This window comes from Abramis brama (assembly GCF_963993115.1).
Source record: "Abramis brama genome assembly, chromosome: 1".
Taxonomy (NCBI): domain Eukaryota; kingdom Metazoa; phylum Chordata; class Actinopteri; order Cypriniformes; family Leuciscidae; genus Abramis; species Abramis brama.
Window position 1 is genome coordinate 35,071,267 of NC_139963.1, and position 21,589 is coordinate 35,092,855.

A 21,589-nucleotide genomic window follows, 5' to 3' on the forward strand; every position below is an offset into this window, starting at 1 on the left:
ATAATTAGCTACAATTAGCTAGAGAAATATTAATATTAATTTATTTAAATACTGATAATCTATTCGAGTACAACCTAATAAAAATATGCATACACACACATACACATAGGCTACAGTACTGTATAAACAACAAGTTAGACATTCAGATCAAGGGATGGTAGTTTTCTACTGTGAAACAGAAAATCTACAATTAAAACACGTTTGTAAAGAAGTAGTTGATATTATATTATTATATATAAAATAGATTATCATAGCCTAGTGCAAAACACAGACCTTTGGAAACTCTTTAACTCAATGATTTATCAATCTTAGCCATAAAATGAAGTATATAGGGGCAAGTGTTATAGTTGCCTGCACCTTCAGCAAAGTTGCTGGTCAAGAAGTGTAATTTGTCTAAATTTGGACATCTTAGGACACTGAGCATTTACAATGCTTGCTTTTAGCTTTAATAAAATATTAATAAATAGATTAAATTTAAAAAAATCGATAAAATCTTCTGTCTCAGACATTATGTTAAACACAGATTTCATCATTAGTCATAGTTATTTTAAAAATGTAGTTTAGATATATTATTTCTCAGAATTACCCAATTGGAACGCTGATAATGTTAAAATCAATTAAAATATACTTGCATAAAAACTTAATCAGTCATGAACCTTACTAAACAGTCCATATACTTGCTATGCTTTCTGTATCCTTTCAATATGTTTTTTTTTTTTCCTATGCTTTCTTTATCTTGTCAGTATTCAGCATATCAAAACCACCAACACAATTACAATATTCAAACATTAAAACAATTAAAGACAGATAATTGATGTCTACATGCACATACAATTCTTGTCCAGAATCTCAAGACTAGCTTAAATTCAATTAAAATATTAAATAATTATAAAATGTGTTAAATATTCTAAATTCAAGGCTCAGACTCAATAGAATTCTGTCTCCATGGAAACAGACTATATAAACAACACTGACTTGTAACTTCTAACAATACTTACTTAAGCATATTTAGCTTCCACCATAACATGGCCATAACACGCTCTGACACCACAGATTAACAATAGAAAAAAAGCCAAATGCAGGTCTACACTGATTTTCTTCAGATTGTTGCACAGTTTGTCAATATATGTCCAGTGTCACGTGTTTTTTTCAGGTGGTCTCATTCTGAAGAGTCACAGCACCTCAAGAGCTCGGCTCAGTGGCTTTTCCTTCAGTATTTCTAGGAACAACTGTATGACAGAAGCATCAGGCTTTGCCTTTCCGTTCAGAAACGTTTTTAATAGGAACTCCCCGCCGTACCACCTTGACATGGATGAAGAGGGTGGCAGGAGACAGACTGGAGCCGTCTGCTTTTAGCAGGTGAACATGACGATAACCTGGAGAATAACACAAAACACTTCAATAAAATATGTGAAAAAAATAGTCTAAAATAAAAGCAGCGTCACAAGCAGGTGTTCAAAGTCATGTGTACCAATCAAAGTCAAAGTTTCATGAACATCAGGATTCATTTAAATGCATTTCAGAACCTTCTTGAACTTCAGATCTAGACATTTTTTAAACATTACATGCTCTAGGCCACAGGCTAAGACGCAGATTTCCTTCTAGCTGTTCTCTCAGTGATCCGGAAACTATTCTTCTTCAGGAATGGCACAAATCCCACTCACAGAGACTTGAACAACAACATTCCAAAAACGACTAGAGCTGTTTTGAAGGAAAAAGGTTGATTGACTCTTTATTATATCCTTATATCCTTGATAAAGATTCATGTTAGATGTTTCCAGTCTTGTGTTCTGACCAATTTTATATAGGCTAATACAGTAGTTTACCTAGAAGCATTTTTAATTGTTTATTTTCAATACTGTTTAAAAGTTAGTCAGTAGTTAGCATTAACTAGGGTAAATATTAGGGTCAGTAATATTTAGCTATTTAGCAAATATTATTTGAGTAGCAGTAATATTGTAAATATTATTACAATTTAAAATGACTGTTTTCTATTTGAATATATTTGAAAATGTAATGTAATGGCAAGGCTGAATTTTCGGCATCATTACTCCAGTCTCCAGTGTCACATGATCCTTCAGAAATCATTCTGATATGATGATACGCTGCTTAACCCTTGTGCATCGTTTAAATTTACAACCTTTCGTTATGTTTGTGGCTGAAAACAGCCACTACTTTAAACTGCTGTAAAAATGTATCAGATAAATATTTGTTTCAAATTTTTTTGCATAAATCTATTAATCAGCCTCAGTCCTGCTCAAAAATACTAAATGTTTAAAAAAAAATCAGGATTTTAACTCTTTAATTGCCAAATTCGTAAATGATGTCACTGATTTGGGGGAAAAAAACACAAAATGACTAATTTTCAATATAAAATGTGATTGTGGACTGGATTTTTTTTTACCTTTTATCACAGTCTTGGACATGTCAAAGATTAGAAACAACATTAGTTTTGATGCATTGTTAGTTTTTGTGCAGCATCAGATTTTAACTTTTTCTCCCTCATTTACTGTTTGTGGCTGTTTTTGCCCCATTGACTTCCATTATAACCACATTTTTTGATTGCAAAGCCATGACACCATATAATCATGCATTTTTGATTGTTGGTGGTTTTCCCTGTTGGGAAGAGGTAAAATTTGTAATTTTTACTGTTGATAACCAGGTGGCACCATTAACCCTTTAGATAGGCCTGTGCAAAAAAAAAGCTTAGTTTCTGGCTTTTACATGGAGTGTATATGGAGTATAATAGCATAATAAAGTGTGTGTGTGTGTGTGTGTGTGTGTGTGTGTGTGTGTGTGTGTGTGTGTGTGTGTGTGTGTGTGTGTGCGTGTGTGTGTGTGTGTGTGTGTGTGTGTGTGTGTGTGTGTACTCACCTTGATGCGTCTGAGAAAATCAAAATATGCACCTCAGCTCTCAGAACTACATGGAGTAAACAAAAACAAAGTAAGTGTATTTATGCATCTGCTGCCTTTTGATGGTGAGAAATGCAGACTAAACAAATACAAAGCAAGTGGATTTAAACACTTGCATGCAAGCCTGCTGGTCATTTGATGGTGAGAAGAGCAGCAAGCAACATGAGAAAGGGCTTGACTTGTAGTGAAGTTTCAGAGATGATTATGCAGCCTGACCCCTCCAGCGAGCTGCACGATGTATCGTCTTCTCCCTCTGACACCACAGACTCAGGAGAGTCAGATCCTGATTTGGATGTGGCACCCTCATCATCCTCTCTAGCTTCCACTGAAGACGAGGAGGATTCGGAGGATCCTGGATCTGGGTGGATTGGGAGAAATGGCGAAGTGTGGTTTTCAGTCAACTCCCTTTCTTCAGCCTGTCAGAGGCGTGACTCCAGGGCCGACGCGCTATGCCATCGCAAGGATCTAGAACATGAATTCTGTGTTCAACGGATTCGTTTTTTTACTGAGGAGATGATTGACCTCATTGTCAGCATGACCAACCTCCATGGGCGCCGCACAATGAGAAACGGGGTGGACTCCACAGATCTCCGTGCCTACATGGGGGCTACTGATTTTGGCTGGCGTCTACAGGTCCAGAGGGGAGTCCACACGTTGCCTGTGGGATCATCGCCTTCCCCTCCTATTTTTACTCCGTAAAAGACAGATTGAACACAGAATCCATGTTCTGGACGCTTGCGATGGCATAGCACGTCGGCCCTGGAGTCACGGGAGTTGGCAGGCTGAAGAAAGGGAGTTGTCTCCGCGTTGGTGGAAAACCACACTTCGCCATTTCTCCCAATCCACCCAGATCCAGGATCCTCCGAATCCTCCTTGCCTTCAGTGGAAGCTAGAGAGGATGATGAGGGTGCCACATCCAAAGCAGGATCTGACTCTCCTGAGTCTGTGGTGTCAGAGGGAGAAGACGATACATCGTGCAGCTCGCTGGAGGGGTCAGGCTGCATAATCATCTCTGAAACTTCACTACAAGTCAAGCCCTTTCTCATGTTGCTTGCTGCTCTTCTCACCATCAAATGACCAGTAGGCTTGCATGCAAGTGTTTAAATCCACTTGCTTTGTATTTGTTTAGTCTGCATTTCTCACCATCAAAAGGCAGCAGATGCATAAATACACTTACTTTGTTTTTGTTTACTCCATGTAGTTCTGAGAGCTGAGGTGCATATTTTGATTTTCTCAGACGCATCAAGGTGAGTACACACACACACACACACACACACACACACACACACACACACACACACACACACACACACTTTATTATGCTATTATACTCCATATACACTTCATATAACTCCATGTAAAAGCCAGAAACTAAGCTTTTTTTTGCACAGGCCTATCTAAAGGGTTAATGGTGCCACCTGGTTATCAACAGTAAAAATTACAAATTGTACCTCTTCCCAACATGGAAAACCACCAACAATCAAAAATGCATAATTATATGGTGTCATGACTTTGCAATCAAAAAATGTGGTTATAATGGAAGTCAATGGGGCAAAAACAGCCACGAACAGTAAATGAGGGAGAAAAAGTTAAAATCTGATGCTGCACAAAAACTAACAATGCATCAAAACTAATGTTGTTTCTAATCTTTGACATGTCCAAGACTGTGATAAAAGGTAAAAAAAAATCCAGTCCACAATCACATTTTATATTGAAAATGAGTCATTTTGTGTGTGTTTTTTCCCAAATCAGTGACATCATTTACGAATTTGGCAATTAAAGAGTTAAAATCCTGATTTTTTTTTACACATTTAGTATTTTTGAGCAGGACGGAGGTTGATTAATAGATTTATGCAAAAAAATTTGAAAAAAATATTTATCTGATATATTTTTACAGCAGTTTAAAGTAGTGGCTGTTTTCAGCCACAAACATAACGAAAGGGTAGTAAATTTGCCCACAGTGTACTGTTGAGTTTTTGAAAAATTTCAAAGCATTTTCCCAAAATATGTATCAAAATAAGATTTGTCACCAAAAATCATTCCATTTGCTGAAACACAGAGAAAGTTATGGCCAAATTTAGACTAGAAAATACCCCATAGTGGATGAAAACATCCCCAACAGCACATAAGGGTTAAGAAACATTTCTTATTATTATAAATGTTGAAAACAGTTGTGCTTGCTTAATATTTTGGTGGAAACCGTGATAAATAAAATTCAAAGATTCAAAAGAACAGCATCTGCTTGAAATATAACTTATTTTGTAACTTTATAATTGACTTTACTGTCATTTTTGATCAATTTAATGTGTCCTTGCTGGACAAAAGTATTCAAAAAATCGTACTGACCCTAAACGTTTGAAGGACAGTTAGTGTTGGAAAATATAAAATATAAACAGTTCTGTCATGACAACTCTCGGAGTGATTGGCATGGTAATGGGTATGACAATGTTGTATGTTTGGTCTTGGCGGAATAGATCTGCTACGCTGGTGCTGTTATTGGTTATTGCTGCAGAGCAAGTACGTTCGGGAATTGCTACTGCCCATACATACACAACAGGCTGCTGTGAACATGAAAGACATGCTGCTGCTGTACAATATAGTGTACATGAATTACCCGTAGCAGATCTATACAGGTGGAGCTGGGGAAGGTGGAGGGTTTCTGAAAGTGCGCTGCACTGCTAAGACAAATGCTAACCAAGTATTTGAAGGTTGAGCAGCGAGCTCATTGGCTACTGATACGGCAGGAACCAATCAGCTGTGCCCTATAGATAATGATGTAATTATGAACAGGTGAGTAAAAGGACCTATTAGCCTGCGCCATCTAGAGTTTCATGCCAGAACTTTTTTATTTCTTCCACCACAAACCATGCATATGTTTATGTATGTCTTATTAAAATATTATATTGTGTATACCAAACACACACACCTGTTCGTAGGCTGGTGAAGGGGAGGGTGAATTGGCCAATAAAATCGTTCTTAGATTTGTGGTCGTGATCTTCCACCATGAAACGCACCAAGGCAAGTTCAGGCACCTGCAGCTGAAAGCTCACAGTACAATCCCAGCGGGGGTTGAAACCTGCAGGGGGAGACAAACACACACACACACACACACTCAATTTTCAGTCCTGACAGGAACATCTCTTGTCTTAATGACAAAATCTATTGTTTGTCACAGCACAGGCAAAATAAATGTGCTATTACATGAAACTAAATTAATATACACACCATTAAAACAGCAATGTTTCTATTCCCATTTATAAGATATTTGAATAGATCTTTATGGATTAAACAATCATACACCACAACATAATACCTTTAGATTACGGAAAATCTCATTTGCCTCACCATTGTTGTCAATGCGCTGGGTTTTGTCACGAGCCTTATCGATGGAGACTCCATGAATCTCCACCCAGACCTGCGGGTCCACAATGGAGTTGGGGTTGTCAATGTTTATTTTAGGAAGTTGCTGAGCTGTAATCACCTGTGGGAGAAACAAATGGCCCACAAGGACAGTAAAAATGATTAAATGTGAATGTAGAAAAAGAGATTTATCAAAATATTTACAGGGCACATGGGAAGCTGAGCAATATTTCCTGTCAGACCGCCATGAAATTCCAAACAAGAGAAGCGGAGCAGTTACTAACCCGTATGGTAAGTTGTGTGGGTATATGTCCTGGTCCTCCACCAGTGTTCTCAGGGTCAAAGTCGGACTTCGGGTGACACAGGAAGTCAGGTTTGAGCACATATCCACAGCGCCCGTTGGGCAGAAAGCGGCCCTGGTTCAGATCCATCTGCTCTCCTGGTGTCTGGAAGTTCAGAGCCACTGGAGAACAGAGAGAATGAAGCTTTCAAGCATTTACTGCTGGACTTGGAGACATGCAGGAATGTCCGAGCGTTCGTTCGGCTCACCCATCTGGCTGCCCCCGTTCCACATGTCCTGGGGGTCGTAGTTGGAGGACTGTAGTCTCTGGCCTGATGGGTAAATCCTGCTCAGCTGCCGACTGTTAAGTCGAACAAACATCTTCCCTACAGGGGACACACATAAAACAATGAACAGATACTCACGCAAGGAGCAAATCCATATTTATAAATATATATTTTAAACTACAGTTCAATAGTAGTTCAGCTGTTTTCAAAGTAGAGATGCTGTTGCTGTTTTTTTTTCAACAAGTAGCAGATCAACATGACAAACTGCAACATTATTGCAATTTTGTTATTTATTATTTACAATTTTGTTTTAATGCTGTTAACTAATTTATATTCTCATTGTTTTTTCATACACTTAAGTTTGGGTCAGTAAGATTTGAATACTTTTATTCAGCAAGGATGCATTAAATTGATCAAAAATGACAGCAAAGACATTTCTATTTCAAATAAATGCTGTTCTTTTGAACTTTCTATTAATCAGAGCACAACAGAAAAAATATCAAGCGGCACATCTGTTTTCAACATTGATAAGAATTGTTTCTTGAGCAGCAAATCAGCATATTACAATGATTTCTGAAGGACACTGAAGACAGTTATTTTAAATTGTAATAGGTTTTCACAATATTACTGTTTTTACTCTATTTTTGATTTTAAAAATGTAGCTTTGGTGGGCATAAGGGACTTCTTTTATGATCCACACTTTTGAACGGTAGAGTAAATATTGCTTTGATTAACTAAACACATTATATAATCTGATAGTTTCCTCCTGTAGTTTCAATACAGATTTTTTTTTTTCTCCAAAAGGATAGCGTGACTGACCTTTGTCTAATTATGTTTTTTTTTTGTGGTTATCACAGTTATTGTGGTTTGTGTGGTAAAGGTTGACCTCTGAAACTGAGTGGTGTGATACGACCTAATTCTGAAATGATGTGAGTTTGATGTAAATTTGTCATGCCGCTGGCTGTCAGTGTTGGCTGGAAGAGCAGCGTCTTTGCATTGGAAGTGATCTGCTCATTTATTATAAACCATCTGGTGGAGCCCTAGGCAACAGGCCCTGATAAAAGCAGCAAACATTAAAACAATACACAGTTCACAGTAACCTGTGAAATACATTCATACAGCAGTGTATTTCTGGGAAGTCGCATGCCACTTCTATTATGATGGATAGCACAGTATCATTATGCTTTTTCTTAAAAAGACAGGACATGCTTCTCATTGCAGTGGTTCTGTGGATCAGGCCGGTCCTAAAGCACACAGAGCATGATGTGGCTTGAGTGAATATGCAGTGTAAGATTTGTTCATCTCACCTGAGTCTTTGATGAGTTTAAGCGCCTCATTCTCAGAGAAAGAGGACATCACGCTTGGAGGTCTCTGATTGGCTGTCTCAAAACCACTGAAGGGCACACTCTGACAATACACCACCAGATCTGACATCTCTGGACTCAGTTTAGTGCTCACAGACTGGGGGAGGATTTATACATGTCAATGCGTATGTACACACACAGGCAGATTTTCTTCAGAGTACGTTTAGGCAGTTTATGAATCATAAACATACACTTTATACAGTATGATGCATATAGCTGATACGTTTACCTGAGCTGCAGTCATACTCGTACACATACACCATTAATTATCTCAAATATGCCAAATGTTAAAACACAAATAGTACACATCAAACCACATAAACATCCGATTATTTACAAAACAGAACAGGATTTCATAACTTGGCCAGGAAATCCATTCATATCTGGACTCACCCTCCCAGGATCCTTTTTAGATTCCTTTTTGCTCCCGCCCCCTCCCACAGCAGAATCTTCATCCGAGCTATTTGAGAAGCTTATCCAGCTGTCATTCTTCCCCAGCAGACCACTCAACTTCTTCCCCTTCAGCAGGATCCGCCCCATCAACTCCTACAGTACAACAGGCACATGAAAGAAAGAACATTGGTGAAATGTTCACCAATACCATGAACACTTTGTTCTTCTTGGAAAATGGGCGTTTTATAACACCGTGACAGTAAACATAATAATTTACGTCAGAGGCTGAACACACCTTAAATAGTATGTAAGAATGGTGGGATGACAGAAAAGTCTTGGAAACAGCGTGAGTGAAAGAGAGGAGGAATATCATCATACATATGAAAAAAGAGGCGAGAGTGCTTGACACTGTAAGAAAACTTACACTAAACGAGTATGAGCACTGGCATGTGTTGACTTAAATTGACTTAAACTACACGATTGCAAATGTCCTAAACGTTTTTTTTTTTTGTAGGCAGCAAGAGTCAGATGTTTTTACTGATAATCCCCAGAATGTAAACAGGAAGTTTCCAAGAGCAAGAAAGGAAGAATTAGCAATACCAAAAAAGTCATTTTAGACAAAGCATCTGTTGAATAAACACACTACTGTTTAAAAGTTTGGGGTCAGTAAGATTAAAAAAAAAAAAAAAAAAAAAAATATATATATATATATATATATATATATATATATATTCAGAAAGGATGAATTAATGGATAAAAAACCAAAAACAAATAAACATGGTTTCCTAAAAAACTGTTTTCAACACTGATAATAATAATAAATGTTTCTTGAGCATCAAATCAGCATATCAGAATGATTTCTGAAGGATCATGTGACACTGAAGACTGGAGTAATGATGCTGAAAACTCAGCTTTAACATCACAGGAATAAAGTACATTTTAAAATATATTAAAAGAGGAAACAGTTATTTTAATTGTAATAATATTTCACAATATTACTATTTTTACTGTATTTTTGATCAAATAAATGCAGTCTTAGTGAGCAGAGGAGACTTCTTTCAAAAACATAAAAAAAATCTTACCAACTGTAAATTTTTAAAGGGGTGGTTGATTAAGATTTCACTTTTCTAACTTTAGTTAGTGTGTAATGTTACTGTTTGAGCATAAACAATATCTGCAAAGTTACAAAGCTCAAAGTTCAAAGCAAAGGGAGATATTTGCTTTTAAAGAAATAATTTTTTAAGGACTACAACAAATGGCTGGTTGGGACTACACGACATTCCTCCAGGGTTAGTGACATCACCAACCCTAAAATTTACATAAACTCCGCCCCCGGGAGCACGCAGTCCATGTTGAGAAGAGGAAAGGTTGTTGTAGTCGAGCACATTTGTGAGTCAGCTCAAACTGTAGCATCCATCTTTTCACATGCAATAGAAAGTCACTCTGTGTGCATCTCACAACAGTTCCTATACGAGCGATCTATAGATTATCATGACAGAATATGCTAATTGAAGATAGTTAACTCCCATCAGCAACATAAATTCATCAACTAACCATTCAGAGACGTCCTGTTGCATTCTACGTGTTGTCACTTCTTCTTGAGTCTGTCCATCTTTGTCTGACTCCGTTTAAACATAAAAGGCAGAACAGTTTCTGACATTTTCGTGTTTGTGTGTGAGGTAATCGGAGCTGCTAACACATGAGCTCTTGAAGCTCCGCCCTCTGTGCCGGGAGCAGCAGCTCATTTGCATTTAAAGGGCCAGGCACAAAACGGTGTGTTTTTGCTCACCCTCAAAAAGTGACAACTTTAACATGCTATATAAAAATATCTGTGGGGTATTTTGAGCTAAAACTTCACATGGACACTCTGGGGATATCAGAGACTTATTTTACATCTTGTGAAAAGGGCATTATTCCACCCCTTTAATGGCAGAGTATATGTAAATGCAAATGAGTGACAGCACATTATCGTTATGCAAAACGTGGTGTGAAATAGTTACATACAGTAATTATTGTTTATTAAAGAGAAATTCAGAGTAGTGCTTACTCCACACAGTACAGTGGACACTACTGTACATACTGCCCACATAAGTAGTATGCAACACTAAACGCTTCAAACTGTAGAAAGCTACACTGAGGTCACATGACCTAATTTCAACAAGGAATTGAATTCCATGAATTATTAATTATTAATTCAAGGAAGAGGAAAAGTGTGTGTGACCTCAGGCGAGGGCAGCTGTTTGAGGGGCAGCTCGTTGAGTGGCTTTCTCAGGAGCTTTTTGCCCAGAATGGAGCTAAGGTGCTGCGCCATGACCGCCTGCTGCTCCACTGAGCAGTGATTCTCCAGGGACAAGATCAGAGGATATGGAGACGCCTGCGGAGAGAGAGAGAGACATTAGTGTTTGAGAGAAACAACTGTTTACACTAAGTGTGAACTATTTAAAAAAAAAAAAAAAAAAACATGCTACGCTAACCCATATTGTTGCATTATACAAAGATTTTCATTATAGGCTGTTGTTGTGCTTCATGCGTCCGCACCTTGAAGGCGTACTGAGCGATGGTCTCGATGACTTCTTTAAAGAGCACTTTGGAGGTGAGCGTGTGTCCGTGGAAAATCACGGGCTCTCCTTTATCACCGTCCCAGCAGTCCAGCTCAACACAGCGACAGCCCTGATGCAGAGCTCTAAACACACGCACATGAATGAGACCCATGAATTTAACAGCAAACAAAGAGTATGAACATTAAATGTCATCATCAGCGTTGTGTGCTGTTTCTCATAACCCTAGTGGCTCTGTGAGTTTTGTATAGCTGCCTCTAGTCTCAGCATCAGACGTCACGCCCACAGCTGAACGTCTGATGCAAACTGCGTACAAAATGGGAAAAGTTTTGAAGTTGTTATCTGATTTGTTGAATTCTACAGGATTTCAGGGAGACGTGTGTGTCGTGTTCTTTAACGCTCTGTCTGGTATAAGATGGTAAGTATGTGAAGTTGCAGTAAACTTGCACAACGATCTTTCTTGAATGAATCATTTATTAAATCTGTTATCATAGAGACATTGGCTTTACATTTTCACACCCCTACACAACGCAGAACAAAACAAACTGTGATTGGTTGCTTTGCATGTTGGTCTGCAATGAAGTCCAGACCTTCTGCCATCTATCAGTGCGAGACTAAGCTTCCTCTGGTGATCAAATGTTTAATTCTGAACAAAATGTGAGCCTTGCAGAATTGGATTACCTGTCATTCTGGTGTATAAGAAATTATTAATATTCAAACTTTAGCAATTTATTATTTTGATTAATGTCTTTTAATTATTCCTTTTTATGAATCTTGTTAATCCCTTATTTTTGAATTCTTGTCATTGATAGCTATATATTCATTTAATGATTATTAATTGCATATTCCTTATGTTGCATTAATAGTCTTTTACATGTTATTGGTTTCTTTAATCATTTGTATATTTTCTACTATTATGCTGTAATAAGTTTGATTATTTCCAAATGTAAGATCTTTGGTGTCTCTTCTGTGCTGTAAGATCGAGTGGGTGTGTTTTCCATCAAAATTCTGATTACGTGATGTACCTTTGTATCAAAATATGTCTGTTTCCATCTCTGCAGACAGAGATAATGCAAGATATGCGGTAATCTCTTAAAGAAGTCAAAAACACACCGTGTCTATCTATCTATCACCGTGTCTTAGTTTCATTGTGTTTTGGTTCTGTTTTCCTTGTTCCTGTTTGCCTGTGTACCCTACCCTGTCATTTGACCTAGTTTCCTAGTGTGTGCCAGTTTGTTCCCTTGGTTAATTATTCCATTCACCGGTTGTTTAATTAACTAACTAATTTAGGGTACGTTTACATGACAATGATATGCTTAAAACAGAGAAGTTTTTCCTTCGAGTTTTCCACGTACAGACGACACCATCGTCGAAACGATCCCCATTGACACGGATCCGCGAAAACGACTAAAAACCCTGTATTCTGCTGCCACACCATCAGATGGCGATGAAACACTGTAAGCTGAACACGTAATACGCATGTGCATGATGTCATCGTCTTCAGAGATTCGTGTTTTTGCTGTTTACACGGAGAACGTTTTAAAAACTTGCACTTTGAAACCTGTTTTCAAAAGTTTGCGTTCTCAGGCACCCAAAACGACAGTGAAGACATTTACAATGTTACAAAATATATTTTAAATGCTGTTCTTTTGAATCCTGAAAAAGTGTTTCACAGTTTCTACAAACATATTAAGCAGCACAACTGTTTTAAGCATTGATAATTATAAGAAATGTTTCTGAAATTAGCATATCAGAATGATTTCTGAAGGATCACTGAAGACAGGAGATATGATGCTGAAAATTCAGCTTTGACATCACAGGAAAATATGACATAAACAGACAAAAATTATATTATATAAAAAAAATATAAAAAATATATTAAAAATATATTAAAATAATTATTTTAAATTGTAATAGTATTTTACAATATTACTGTTTGTATGTTTGATTAAATAAATGCAGCCTTGGTGAACATAAGAGACTTTTGAATGGTGATGTATGTTTCATCTAAAGTCACCTTAATAGTTTTTCCTTTTACTGGGACCTTGGGCATAATTTTTCTTTTAATCAGTTTCTAATTTACAAACGTAAATTGCTTGTCTATTCTATTAAATTTCTCTCAGTCAGTGTAATAGAACACAACACAAATGGTTAGAAAATATGCTGTAATGCAGACAGAAGTAATCATTGCAATTTTACAGAACGAAGTATAAGTGTGTTTTCTTTCTATCTGCTGTATCTTCGAGGTGCTAGAGGCAGATGATAAGGTGTGGGTGGGTGGATGTTGTACCTGATATAAGGCTCAGTGCTGCTGGCGCTGGTCACCTGGTCTTTGGTCAGGTATGTATTATGAGAGGAAGAGATGTAGTAGTGAGCCAGTGGTCTGCTCATGTCCTGATGCACGTGAGCGTGATCCGGGTTAAACACATCGTTCTCGTTCGAGAGCATGTACATGGTGAAACCGTTCAGGGTCATGAACAGATTCTTCTGGGCTGAGAGTCAGAAAGAAAATGTATTGGTCAAAAGCTAAAATTTAAACACAAGCTTCAATAGAGCTGGCTGAGGAAGTGTTTAATACATGCTTTTTATCATATTTAGTTTTGCTAGCATGTTACCCTCAATTCTAGTAAGAGCAATCAGGAAAAGAGCAATTATTGTTTGTAACAATAGCATAATAACCAGTGACGCACTACTGAGCTATGTGCTCACACTACTTCGTGGAAGTGGACAGGCAAGGTTTTTCAGTATTTCAGGCGTGCTTTTCGTTCTCAACATGTTGGATTTATACATCATTAGCACACACAATGACAAAATAAAGCCGTTTTGAACAGTTTTGAATTGGCCTTTCATTTCTATTGACAGTAGACAGGAAATAATGGGAGAACAGCAAAAGAAATGTGAGCTAGATTTGAACTGATGTTGCCTGCATGAGCACCATGTGGGTAACCTGTTAAGACACATTTCTACCACAGTAACCAGGAACTTTGGGGTGGTTCTCGGTGTGTTTCGACCGCAGGAGCCAGGGTTAGGGTTAGTTCCGGGTAAAAATTCCCCCCTCAGAAAGTTCCTACTTGCGAGGTAGTACTTTTTCAAAGTTCAAGAACTTTTGGGGGAGGGACTTGGTTGATGATGCTGATTGGTTGACTCCACGCAGCATTTCATTTCAATCACCATTTCTAAAAATATGTTGCAGTGCGCGCAGTCCTACGTCACCTGACTAATTTGCCTAATCTTCACGGTACTTTAGACCACGGTGGAAACGCAGACAGCAACAGGTCTGGGGGAAAAAAGTTCTTGGGACAAATTGTTCTGGGTAATTTCGGTGGAAACGCGGAAATCTCATTTCTCATATCACAGTAGTACAGTAATAAAAAATGTAATATTATATATAAAAATTATACATATTGTGCTTAACAAATTTATTAGGCCTCCTATCATAATGAAGTCTCTGTTGTTATTGACTTCCAAATAGTTTGTAGTTGTTCCCAAAAAATTGCTTTTGATGAAACTTTTGTGAGATCTATCTTTGAATACACTAAATCCCAAATTTGCCCAATAGGATTCAAGACTGGAGTTTGACTTGGCCAACTATGACTAAAGAGTTTACACAATCTGGTGGATTAACCATAACAGAAAAAGGGATTTTGTTAATCACCAATACTGTTAGTTTACGGCAGCTGTGGCACAAACCTTACAATGGGTGGTGGTCTAATAAATTTGTTAAGCACTGTTTATATATGTATATATACATATATACAAAAATATACTTTTTGCTAAGAGCTCTCACGGCCGTAATGAATAAACTGAAAACTTCTTGAAAAGTCTTGACTGAGTTAAAAGATTAATATTAAGCTTTCCAGCTTAATATATAACTCCAGTGTGCCCATTAACATGCCTTCAATAACAAATAATGTATGGTTCCGATGGCTGTTTACCCCAGTTGTTGAGTTCATAGGTTTGGATGAGACTCTTCGCATGGGCCAGCGATGGGTCCTCGCCCTGGTCTCCAAGAAAATCCCGCAGCTCCCAGGTGGTGAGCACACATCCGTTACTGGAATAATGCCTGAACACCGCGTCCAGCTCCGGCCTGCGCATCAGCTCACGACAGAACTCTTCAATCTCCACATGATCCAGCCGCCCGTCACAGGAACGATCACACTTCTACAGACGAGAGGAGGAACAAAAGAGAAAGATTGCTCGAGGCTTAATTTAATTTAAACACGTTTTTTTACAACAACTCCTGCCACTTATATAGATCTCTCGCACAAACCTTAAAGAGGGTGCGAGCATACTGTTCGTTCAGATCAATGTTGATCAGCTGTAGCAGATGTTTCACCTCGTCGTAGCTCATCTTCCCATCCTGGTTCTGATCTGCACGTCTCAGATAGCCTCGAATCCAAGTGTGCACAGTTAGGGAAAACTTGACATGCCATGACATGCATACACAACATGATGCCAGCCATACAGTACGAAACTATAAACAATCTCTCTGCAACCCAACCTCAGCCCAAAGGAACTTACTTAGTTTGTAATTAAATAAAAAAGAATATAATGTTATAAACAGAAAATATAAAATATTCAATTAAAATATATTAATAAAGTGTATTAATACATTATAAATATGTAAAAATATATAAAATTAATTTATAATGAAAATATATTTTAACACATTCCTTGCATATGCACTGTAACTCATTTAACTGTGAGTTAAAAGCTTGATGAGAAAATAACAAAAAGGATTTTGGTCGTAAAATTTTACAGTATCATGTCAGATCAAATTTTAGACTGATTTACATTTCAGCCAATTTAATTGCCTTGAATTTATTTGTGCAGAATTGTAAAAATCAGAATAGTTTGTAAACCGGTTTCTCAAACACTTCCCCACTCTTCAACTGTGTCAGGCTAGTTAGGCTCAAACAAACATCCAAAGCTGCGAATATAACTTATAACTAACAAAATTGGAATATCGCATTAAACATTTGTGAATAAAGCACTGTTTCCATCCCATGTTTTCAGGAGAACAAATTATTACTTCCTGGCAAACTGGCGCAACATATCTGTAGCTAATAAAAATGGAAGTTACTGTAATCGGGGAAGCCAATGAGGGTCTTTTTTCCACCCCTCATGTCATGTTCTCTTTTGTTCAGATGCTGGTGTTTGGGAACGCAATCATGTGAGACACTTCTGGGAGAGAATTAGACCAAATCATTCTGAAGACAGACTTTGATTCAGGCATTTCAGAATGACCAAACCAAGATTTGAGATGCTGTGCAATGAAATTGGTCGGCTGGTTTATCCAGTTATCCAATCACATCCACGGCTGAGGCAAAGTCACATGCGTTTTTTGTTGTGCATCGAGGGATTGTTTCGGAAGCATAGCTAATGTTTTGATTCAGGGAAATAAACATATGCCTGGGATAAATAAAAGTATTTAAACTTAAATTGACACACTTTAGCTCTAAAATCTAAATTAGAAGCTGCATGTAGTCGAAAATTAACATTGCACCTGAAACTAAAATATATTAAAGAAAAAGATAATAAAGAGCATTCAAGTGAAAAAAAGAAAAGATGATAGAGTGAAAACCACATTGGGGGAAAGAGAAACAGGACAAAGTTATTTCAGATGAGAAGAGATAGCATGTGGTTCATGTGTGCGTGTAGAAATCTGTTCTACATCTGGTCTATATATAGTCAGCTCTCTCACTGAGTAATGGAGAGTGTGTTTACGTGTGCATTTATTGGCAAATGGTGGCCAAGGAAACTTAACCTAAGCCTTCTGTTTAAATACTATAATTAAATGTGTAATAAATGCTGTACATGGTACTAATGTGCTAGAGGTTTCACCCTGCAGGTATGGCTTTAAGGATATTGGTCCAGCTTTTCTTTCTGACTCATGTTGGAGACTCGGTCTTTGAGTGTGCGGATGCCTCGGACCCAGCACTCCGCTACCTCCTGTGTGGGGCAGCACAGATCCAGGCTTTTCCTTCCTCCACGGAAGACCACAGTGAAGCAGTTGGTCTCTGGAACCAGACCTGCCATCCGTCGCAGACACTCCGACTGACAGCCCTCCCGCACACACTCCACCTCCGACACAGAGACTGACAGAGAGAAAACACACACAAATGAGTGCTTAATGGACACTTCTGATATTCATTTACATAATATGTTACTTAAAGGTGAAGTGTGTCATTTATGCACCACTAGTGGCACCAAACAGAACTGCATAAAGAAATTAATCAAACAAGTTTCAAACATCGATCTTCAGGGCCCTATCTTGCACCCAGCGCAACTGACTTTGTACACCGACGCATGTATCATCCCTATTTTGCATCCGACGCACAGCGGACTTTTCCCTCAACAGACGCACGTCGGTAAAATTAGGGAATGAACTTGCGCTCCCGGGGGCGGTTCAGCGAAAAGAGGAGGCGTGTTCCGGCACAAACGTTCCTTGGTGCTATTTTGCAGTTTCAGAAAACAATTCCGCCACAGACCAGGAAAAACCTAGTCTAAACCTATAGGCGCATTATTCTGATGCTATTTTAAGGGCGCATGCTTGGCCATAATGTAGCGTGTGCACAATGCGCATACACTTCTCTCATCTACATAGACGCAGGCAGCAGTTCCCATTGTTGCAAACCATACATTATGGTTATACAAGGAAACATATTACCACACAAGGGAAATCACTGTGGTGTCCATGAAGATGTTAAAAAATAGGCATAAATCTAGCTTACACATTTACCCAAATTATTATACGCCTGTTTAACCGAAGCTTATTTGGGTGGGTTTCTCCCATCCCCATACAATGTCACTTCTCTGTCTTTTACGTCCCTGACGAAAACGTTGCTCTCCTCGGCTGTGAACCGCTCCTGGCGTGCTCCTGGCAAATCCACCGTTATAATAGCAATCCGCTATGGAACAAGTGCGCCTGCTTTTAAATGGAATGTAAGATGACGCTCTGATTGGTTTATTTCACGTTACGCCCAAACCACACCTATGAGTAATGTAGCTACTTCAGACCAACCCATTTTAGATTTGAGATCCGCCCACAAAGTTACTTGCGTTTCGCGTTTGATACTTGCGTTTCAGATCGTAAAAATAGGGCCCTTAATGTCATTCTGTCAGGCCCAGTCAGGCGACTCAAACAAACAGAACTACAGTTCTGTTTTGGTGTTACTAGCGGTGCAGAAATGAAACAAACGAAAGGAAGTCTTAGTTGTGTCAATCAAAAGAACATTAATTTAAGCAAAATTTTAATTAAACACAATGAATCCAAGTCTCCGATGTTTAATTCAAGTGAAAGACTGTCTAACTCTATTAGTTATTAGAAACCATAAACAGTCTGGGAAATAATAAACAAGCAACCGGAACACTTACAGCTAAAAATAATAATAATACAAAATGTAAAAAAATCATTATTGTCCATGCAAGAAGGAGGTAAAAGATGGCAGTGTGTGAAGCTGGACATGAGGATTAATATGGCTCTTGTAAAACATGACCTGTGCAACAGAGCGCCAAAAAATGTTCACGATGTACCCTCACACACACGATGTACTAACACACACACACACACACACACACACACACACACATTACATAGACAGAGTCTAATACTGTTCAAGTGTCCATATCAAGTCAGCTATAATGAGGAATCATAATCTAGCACAGCACAGGACAGTGGTCGCAACAATAACATCTTTGATATGTGGAAACTCCTACACTGCAAATAAACAAAGAGACACAAGGGAAGATAGACACAAGCTCTTTTAAATGGCAAAGACTCTCTGCCCACTTCCAACAGCCATCTGACAAACACGCTTTCATGATTCTTGTGTATGTCTGAAGAAGGGTGTTCATTTTAACAGCGTGTGCGCTGAGACATGTGCAGTGAACGGCCGTTTACTATGCCACTGGCATTCCTCACTAATGCCCGCTGCATAGATCTACGGGAGCATAAACTCTCCGGGGGTCCGGCCCTGCATCCGCCGCCCAGTGCCTAACAGCAGCACGATGACACCTGGACAGACTCATCTCCTACACACACGGGAATCATTTTGCCCAGCCTACTTGACACGTATGCCATAACCATGTGTCTTCTATCTTTATCTACCCTAATAAATAGCCAAAATAACAGAGGAATGAAGTGGTGCATGATGTAACGCCACGAGTTGTGAGGGGCATGCTGGGATAGGACAGAAGCAGCTGAGCCTGCATTCCTGAACCCAGTGTGACGCAGCACAAGACAGAAACAGAAAGAGAGGCCGTCTCGTCTCTTCTACTGCTGCACGCTCAGTTGAGCAGTGCAGTCAAATAAGTGTTAACAAGTGAGCTTCATGTTATACACAACCATTCAAAAGTTTGTCTATAAGTCTCTTATGCTCACCACGGCTGCATTTATTTGATCAAAAATACAGTAAAAACAGTAATATTGTGAAATATTATTACAGTTGAAAATAGCTGTTTTCTATTTTAATATATTTTAATTTTTCCAATGATGGCGAAGCTGAATTTTCAGCATCATTACTCCAGTCTTCAGTGTCACATGATCCTTCAGAAATCATAATAATATGATGATTTGCTGCCCAAGAAACGTTTCTTATTATTATCAATGTTGAAAACAGTTGTGCTGCTTAATATTGTTGTGGAAACCGTGATGCATTTATTTTCAGGATTTTCGATGAATGTAAAGTTCAAAAGAACAGCATTTATTTTAAATAGAAATCTTTTGTAACAATAGCTTTATTGTACTGTACAGTATTAAACAGCATTTGAACAGATATATTAAGTCTTTATTTTTCAAATAACTACAAAAAATGTAAAATGCTTTCATAAGTTTAACTATCTATACTTATACACATTATATTGCTTACTAGTCTATCCTTTTATGCTGAATAGCGATGTACTACCATGTGATCAAATATAGTAAATGTACATGATAAATATAAATTTTTCCCCAAATGTTGTCCTAACTAGTCTAACAGAGAGTCCACTGAACATTTCATATTGAACAACGTTACTGATTTGCCAAGAGTGAAACAAGTATAGTAATACTGTATACTGTAAAGTATATTGTTGTTTCCAAATATACTTCCAAATGAATTATGTTCGGACTTTTAATGTTGCCTGAGGTGAGTCAAGATGCTTTTATGTTTACACTACAAACGCAGCACACCTGAAGGAGTCAAAAGAAACAATAAAGCACAAATCTGTTCCAATTAAAATAAAAACACCAATTATTACATAATCAACAATGTCTTTAAAGAACTATTAACCAAAATAACAAAACATCTAAAATGAGTTACACATGGACATCTGTGCTTACTGACACTACACCCTGTGATTGTGTGTGTGTGTGTGTGTGTGTGTGTGTGTGTGTGTGTGTGTGTGTGTGTGTGTGTGTGTGTGTGTGTCTGTGTGTGTGTGTGTGTGTGTGTGTGTGTGTGTGTGTGTGTGTGCGTGTCAGAGAGCACAAATTATTAATCACAGAGAGTCACATGATTAGTCACAGGTTCACTTTTATCCTCAAGGTTTCAGAAGTCATCAGAAAGACTCATAAATCCTCCTGAGAGCAGATGTTTTCAGCAAACATGAAGAGAGATTACAAAATTACAGATTTTAAGGGTGATGACAGCTGAGGTAATCACAGATATTTCAGAGGGCTGAGATGAATGACAGAGAGGCTGAAGGCTCCCTAAATAGGGTCCACCAACACCTGTGGTCTAATAACGTTCCCATACTCCAGAGAAGTGTCATGAATGGGATTATAGCAGGAAGTCAGATTCTCTTCACTCTCACAGCAGATTATCATTTCATTTGAAGAGCATAAGTGAGATTAAAAACAGATTAACAATCATCTGAACAACTAGAGATTAGGGATGATAGAGCATCCCATAATGTCTCGTCACAGATGAATATGTGGTACGTTTCCATTATAGCAAAGGTTAAATTTGTGTGATTAATAAAGATTAACAATCACCTGAAAAGCAAGGTGAAAGTAATCGATTGGGATAATTAGTTGGGCCATGTCCCATAACATCTCTATTCAAGGTGAAAGCACCAAATCTGCTGGTCTGAAATCATCTAAACAGAAATCCGGGAACGTTCTCAGAAGTTCTGGCTAATGTTCTCTCCAAGTTAGGAACATTTTTCAGTAATGTTAATAGAACGTTTGTTCAGAGTTATCTGGTCTTCAATAATGTAAATAACGCTAGAACAAAAACAGTATTTATACATCATTTATAAAACGTATTTCTTTTTCTGAAACATTTTAGTAGAAAGATGGTCTAATGTTTAAAATGTTCAAAATATTCAGAGAACATAAAAAATTAAGGTTTCCAACATTTGCATAACCCCCCCAAAAAAAAAAAAAATACAACTTTTCATAACTTGATTGGAACGTTAACAAAATATTTTTGTTAGCTGGGTATCCAGCAT

At 38.0% G+C, this 21,589-nt stretch overlaps 1 protein-coding gene across 1 annotated transcript in view; it reads right to left on the reverse strand.

Moving 5' to 3' along the window:
* Positions 1–16: 16 nt before the first annotated feature.
* plcd3a (phospholipase C, delta 3a) overlaps positions 17–21,589 on the reverse strand; it is a 34,070-nt gene continuing 12,497 nt past the window's right edge. The window contains exons 3-15 of the mRNA XM_084128184.1: positions 17,025–17,253; positions 15,426–15,555; positions 15,091–15,316; positions 13,446–13,647; positions 11,136–11,280; positions 10,819–10,971; positions 8,598–8,750; positions 8,148–8,301; positions 6,823–6,939; positions 6,558–6,736; positions 6,259–6,394; positions 5,840–5,989; positions 17–1,376 (exon numbers count right to left, since the gene is read on the reverse strand). Coding sequence (XP_083984310.1) covers positions 1,246–1,376; positions 5,840–5,989; positions 6,259–6,394; positions 6,558–6,736; positions 6,823–6,939; positions 8,148–8,301; positions 8,598–8,750; positions 10,819–10,971; positions 11,136–11,280; positions 13,446–13,647; positions 15,091–15,316; positions 15,426–15,555; positions 17,025–17,253 — 2,105 coding nt within the window. The 3' untranslated portion in view covers positions 17–1,245. The remainder of the gene's footprint in view (positions 1,377–5,839; positions 5,990–6,258; positions 6,395–6,557; positions 6,737–6,822; positions 6,940–8,147; positions 8,302–8,597; positions 8,751–10,818; positions 10,972–11,135; positions 11,281–13,445; positions 13,648–15,090; positions 15,317–15,425; positions 15,556–17,024; positions 17,254–21,589) is intronic.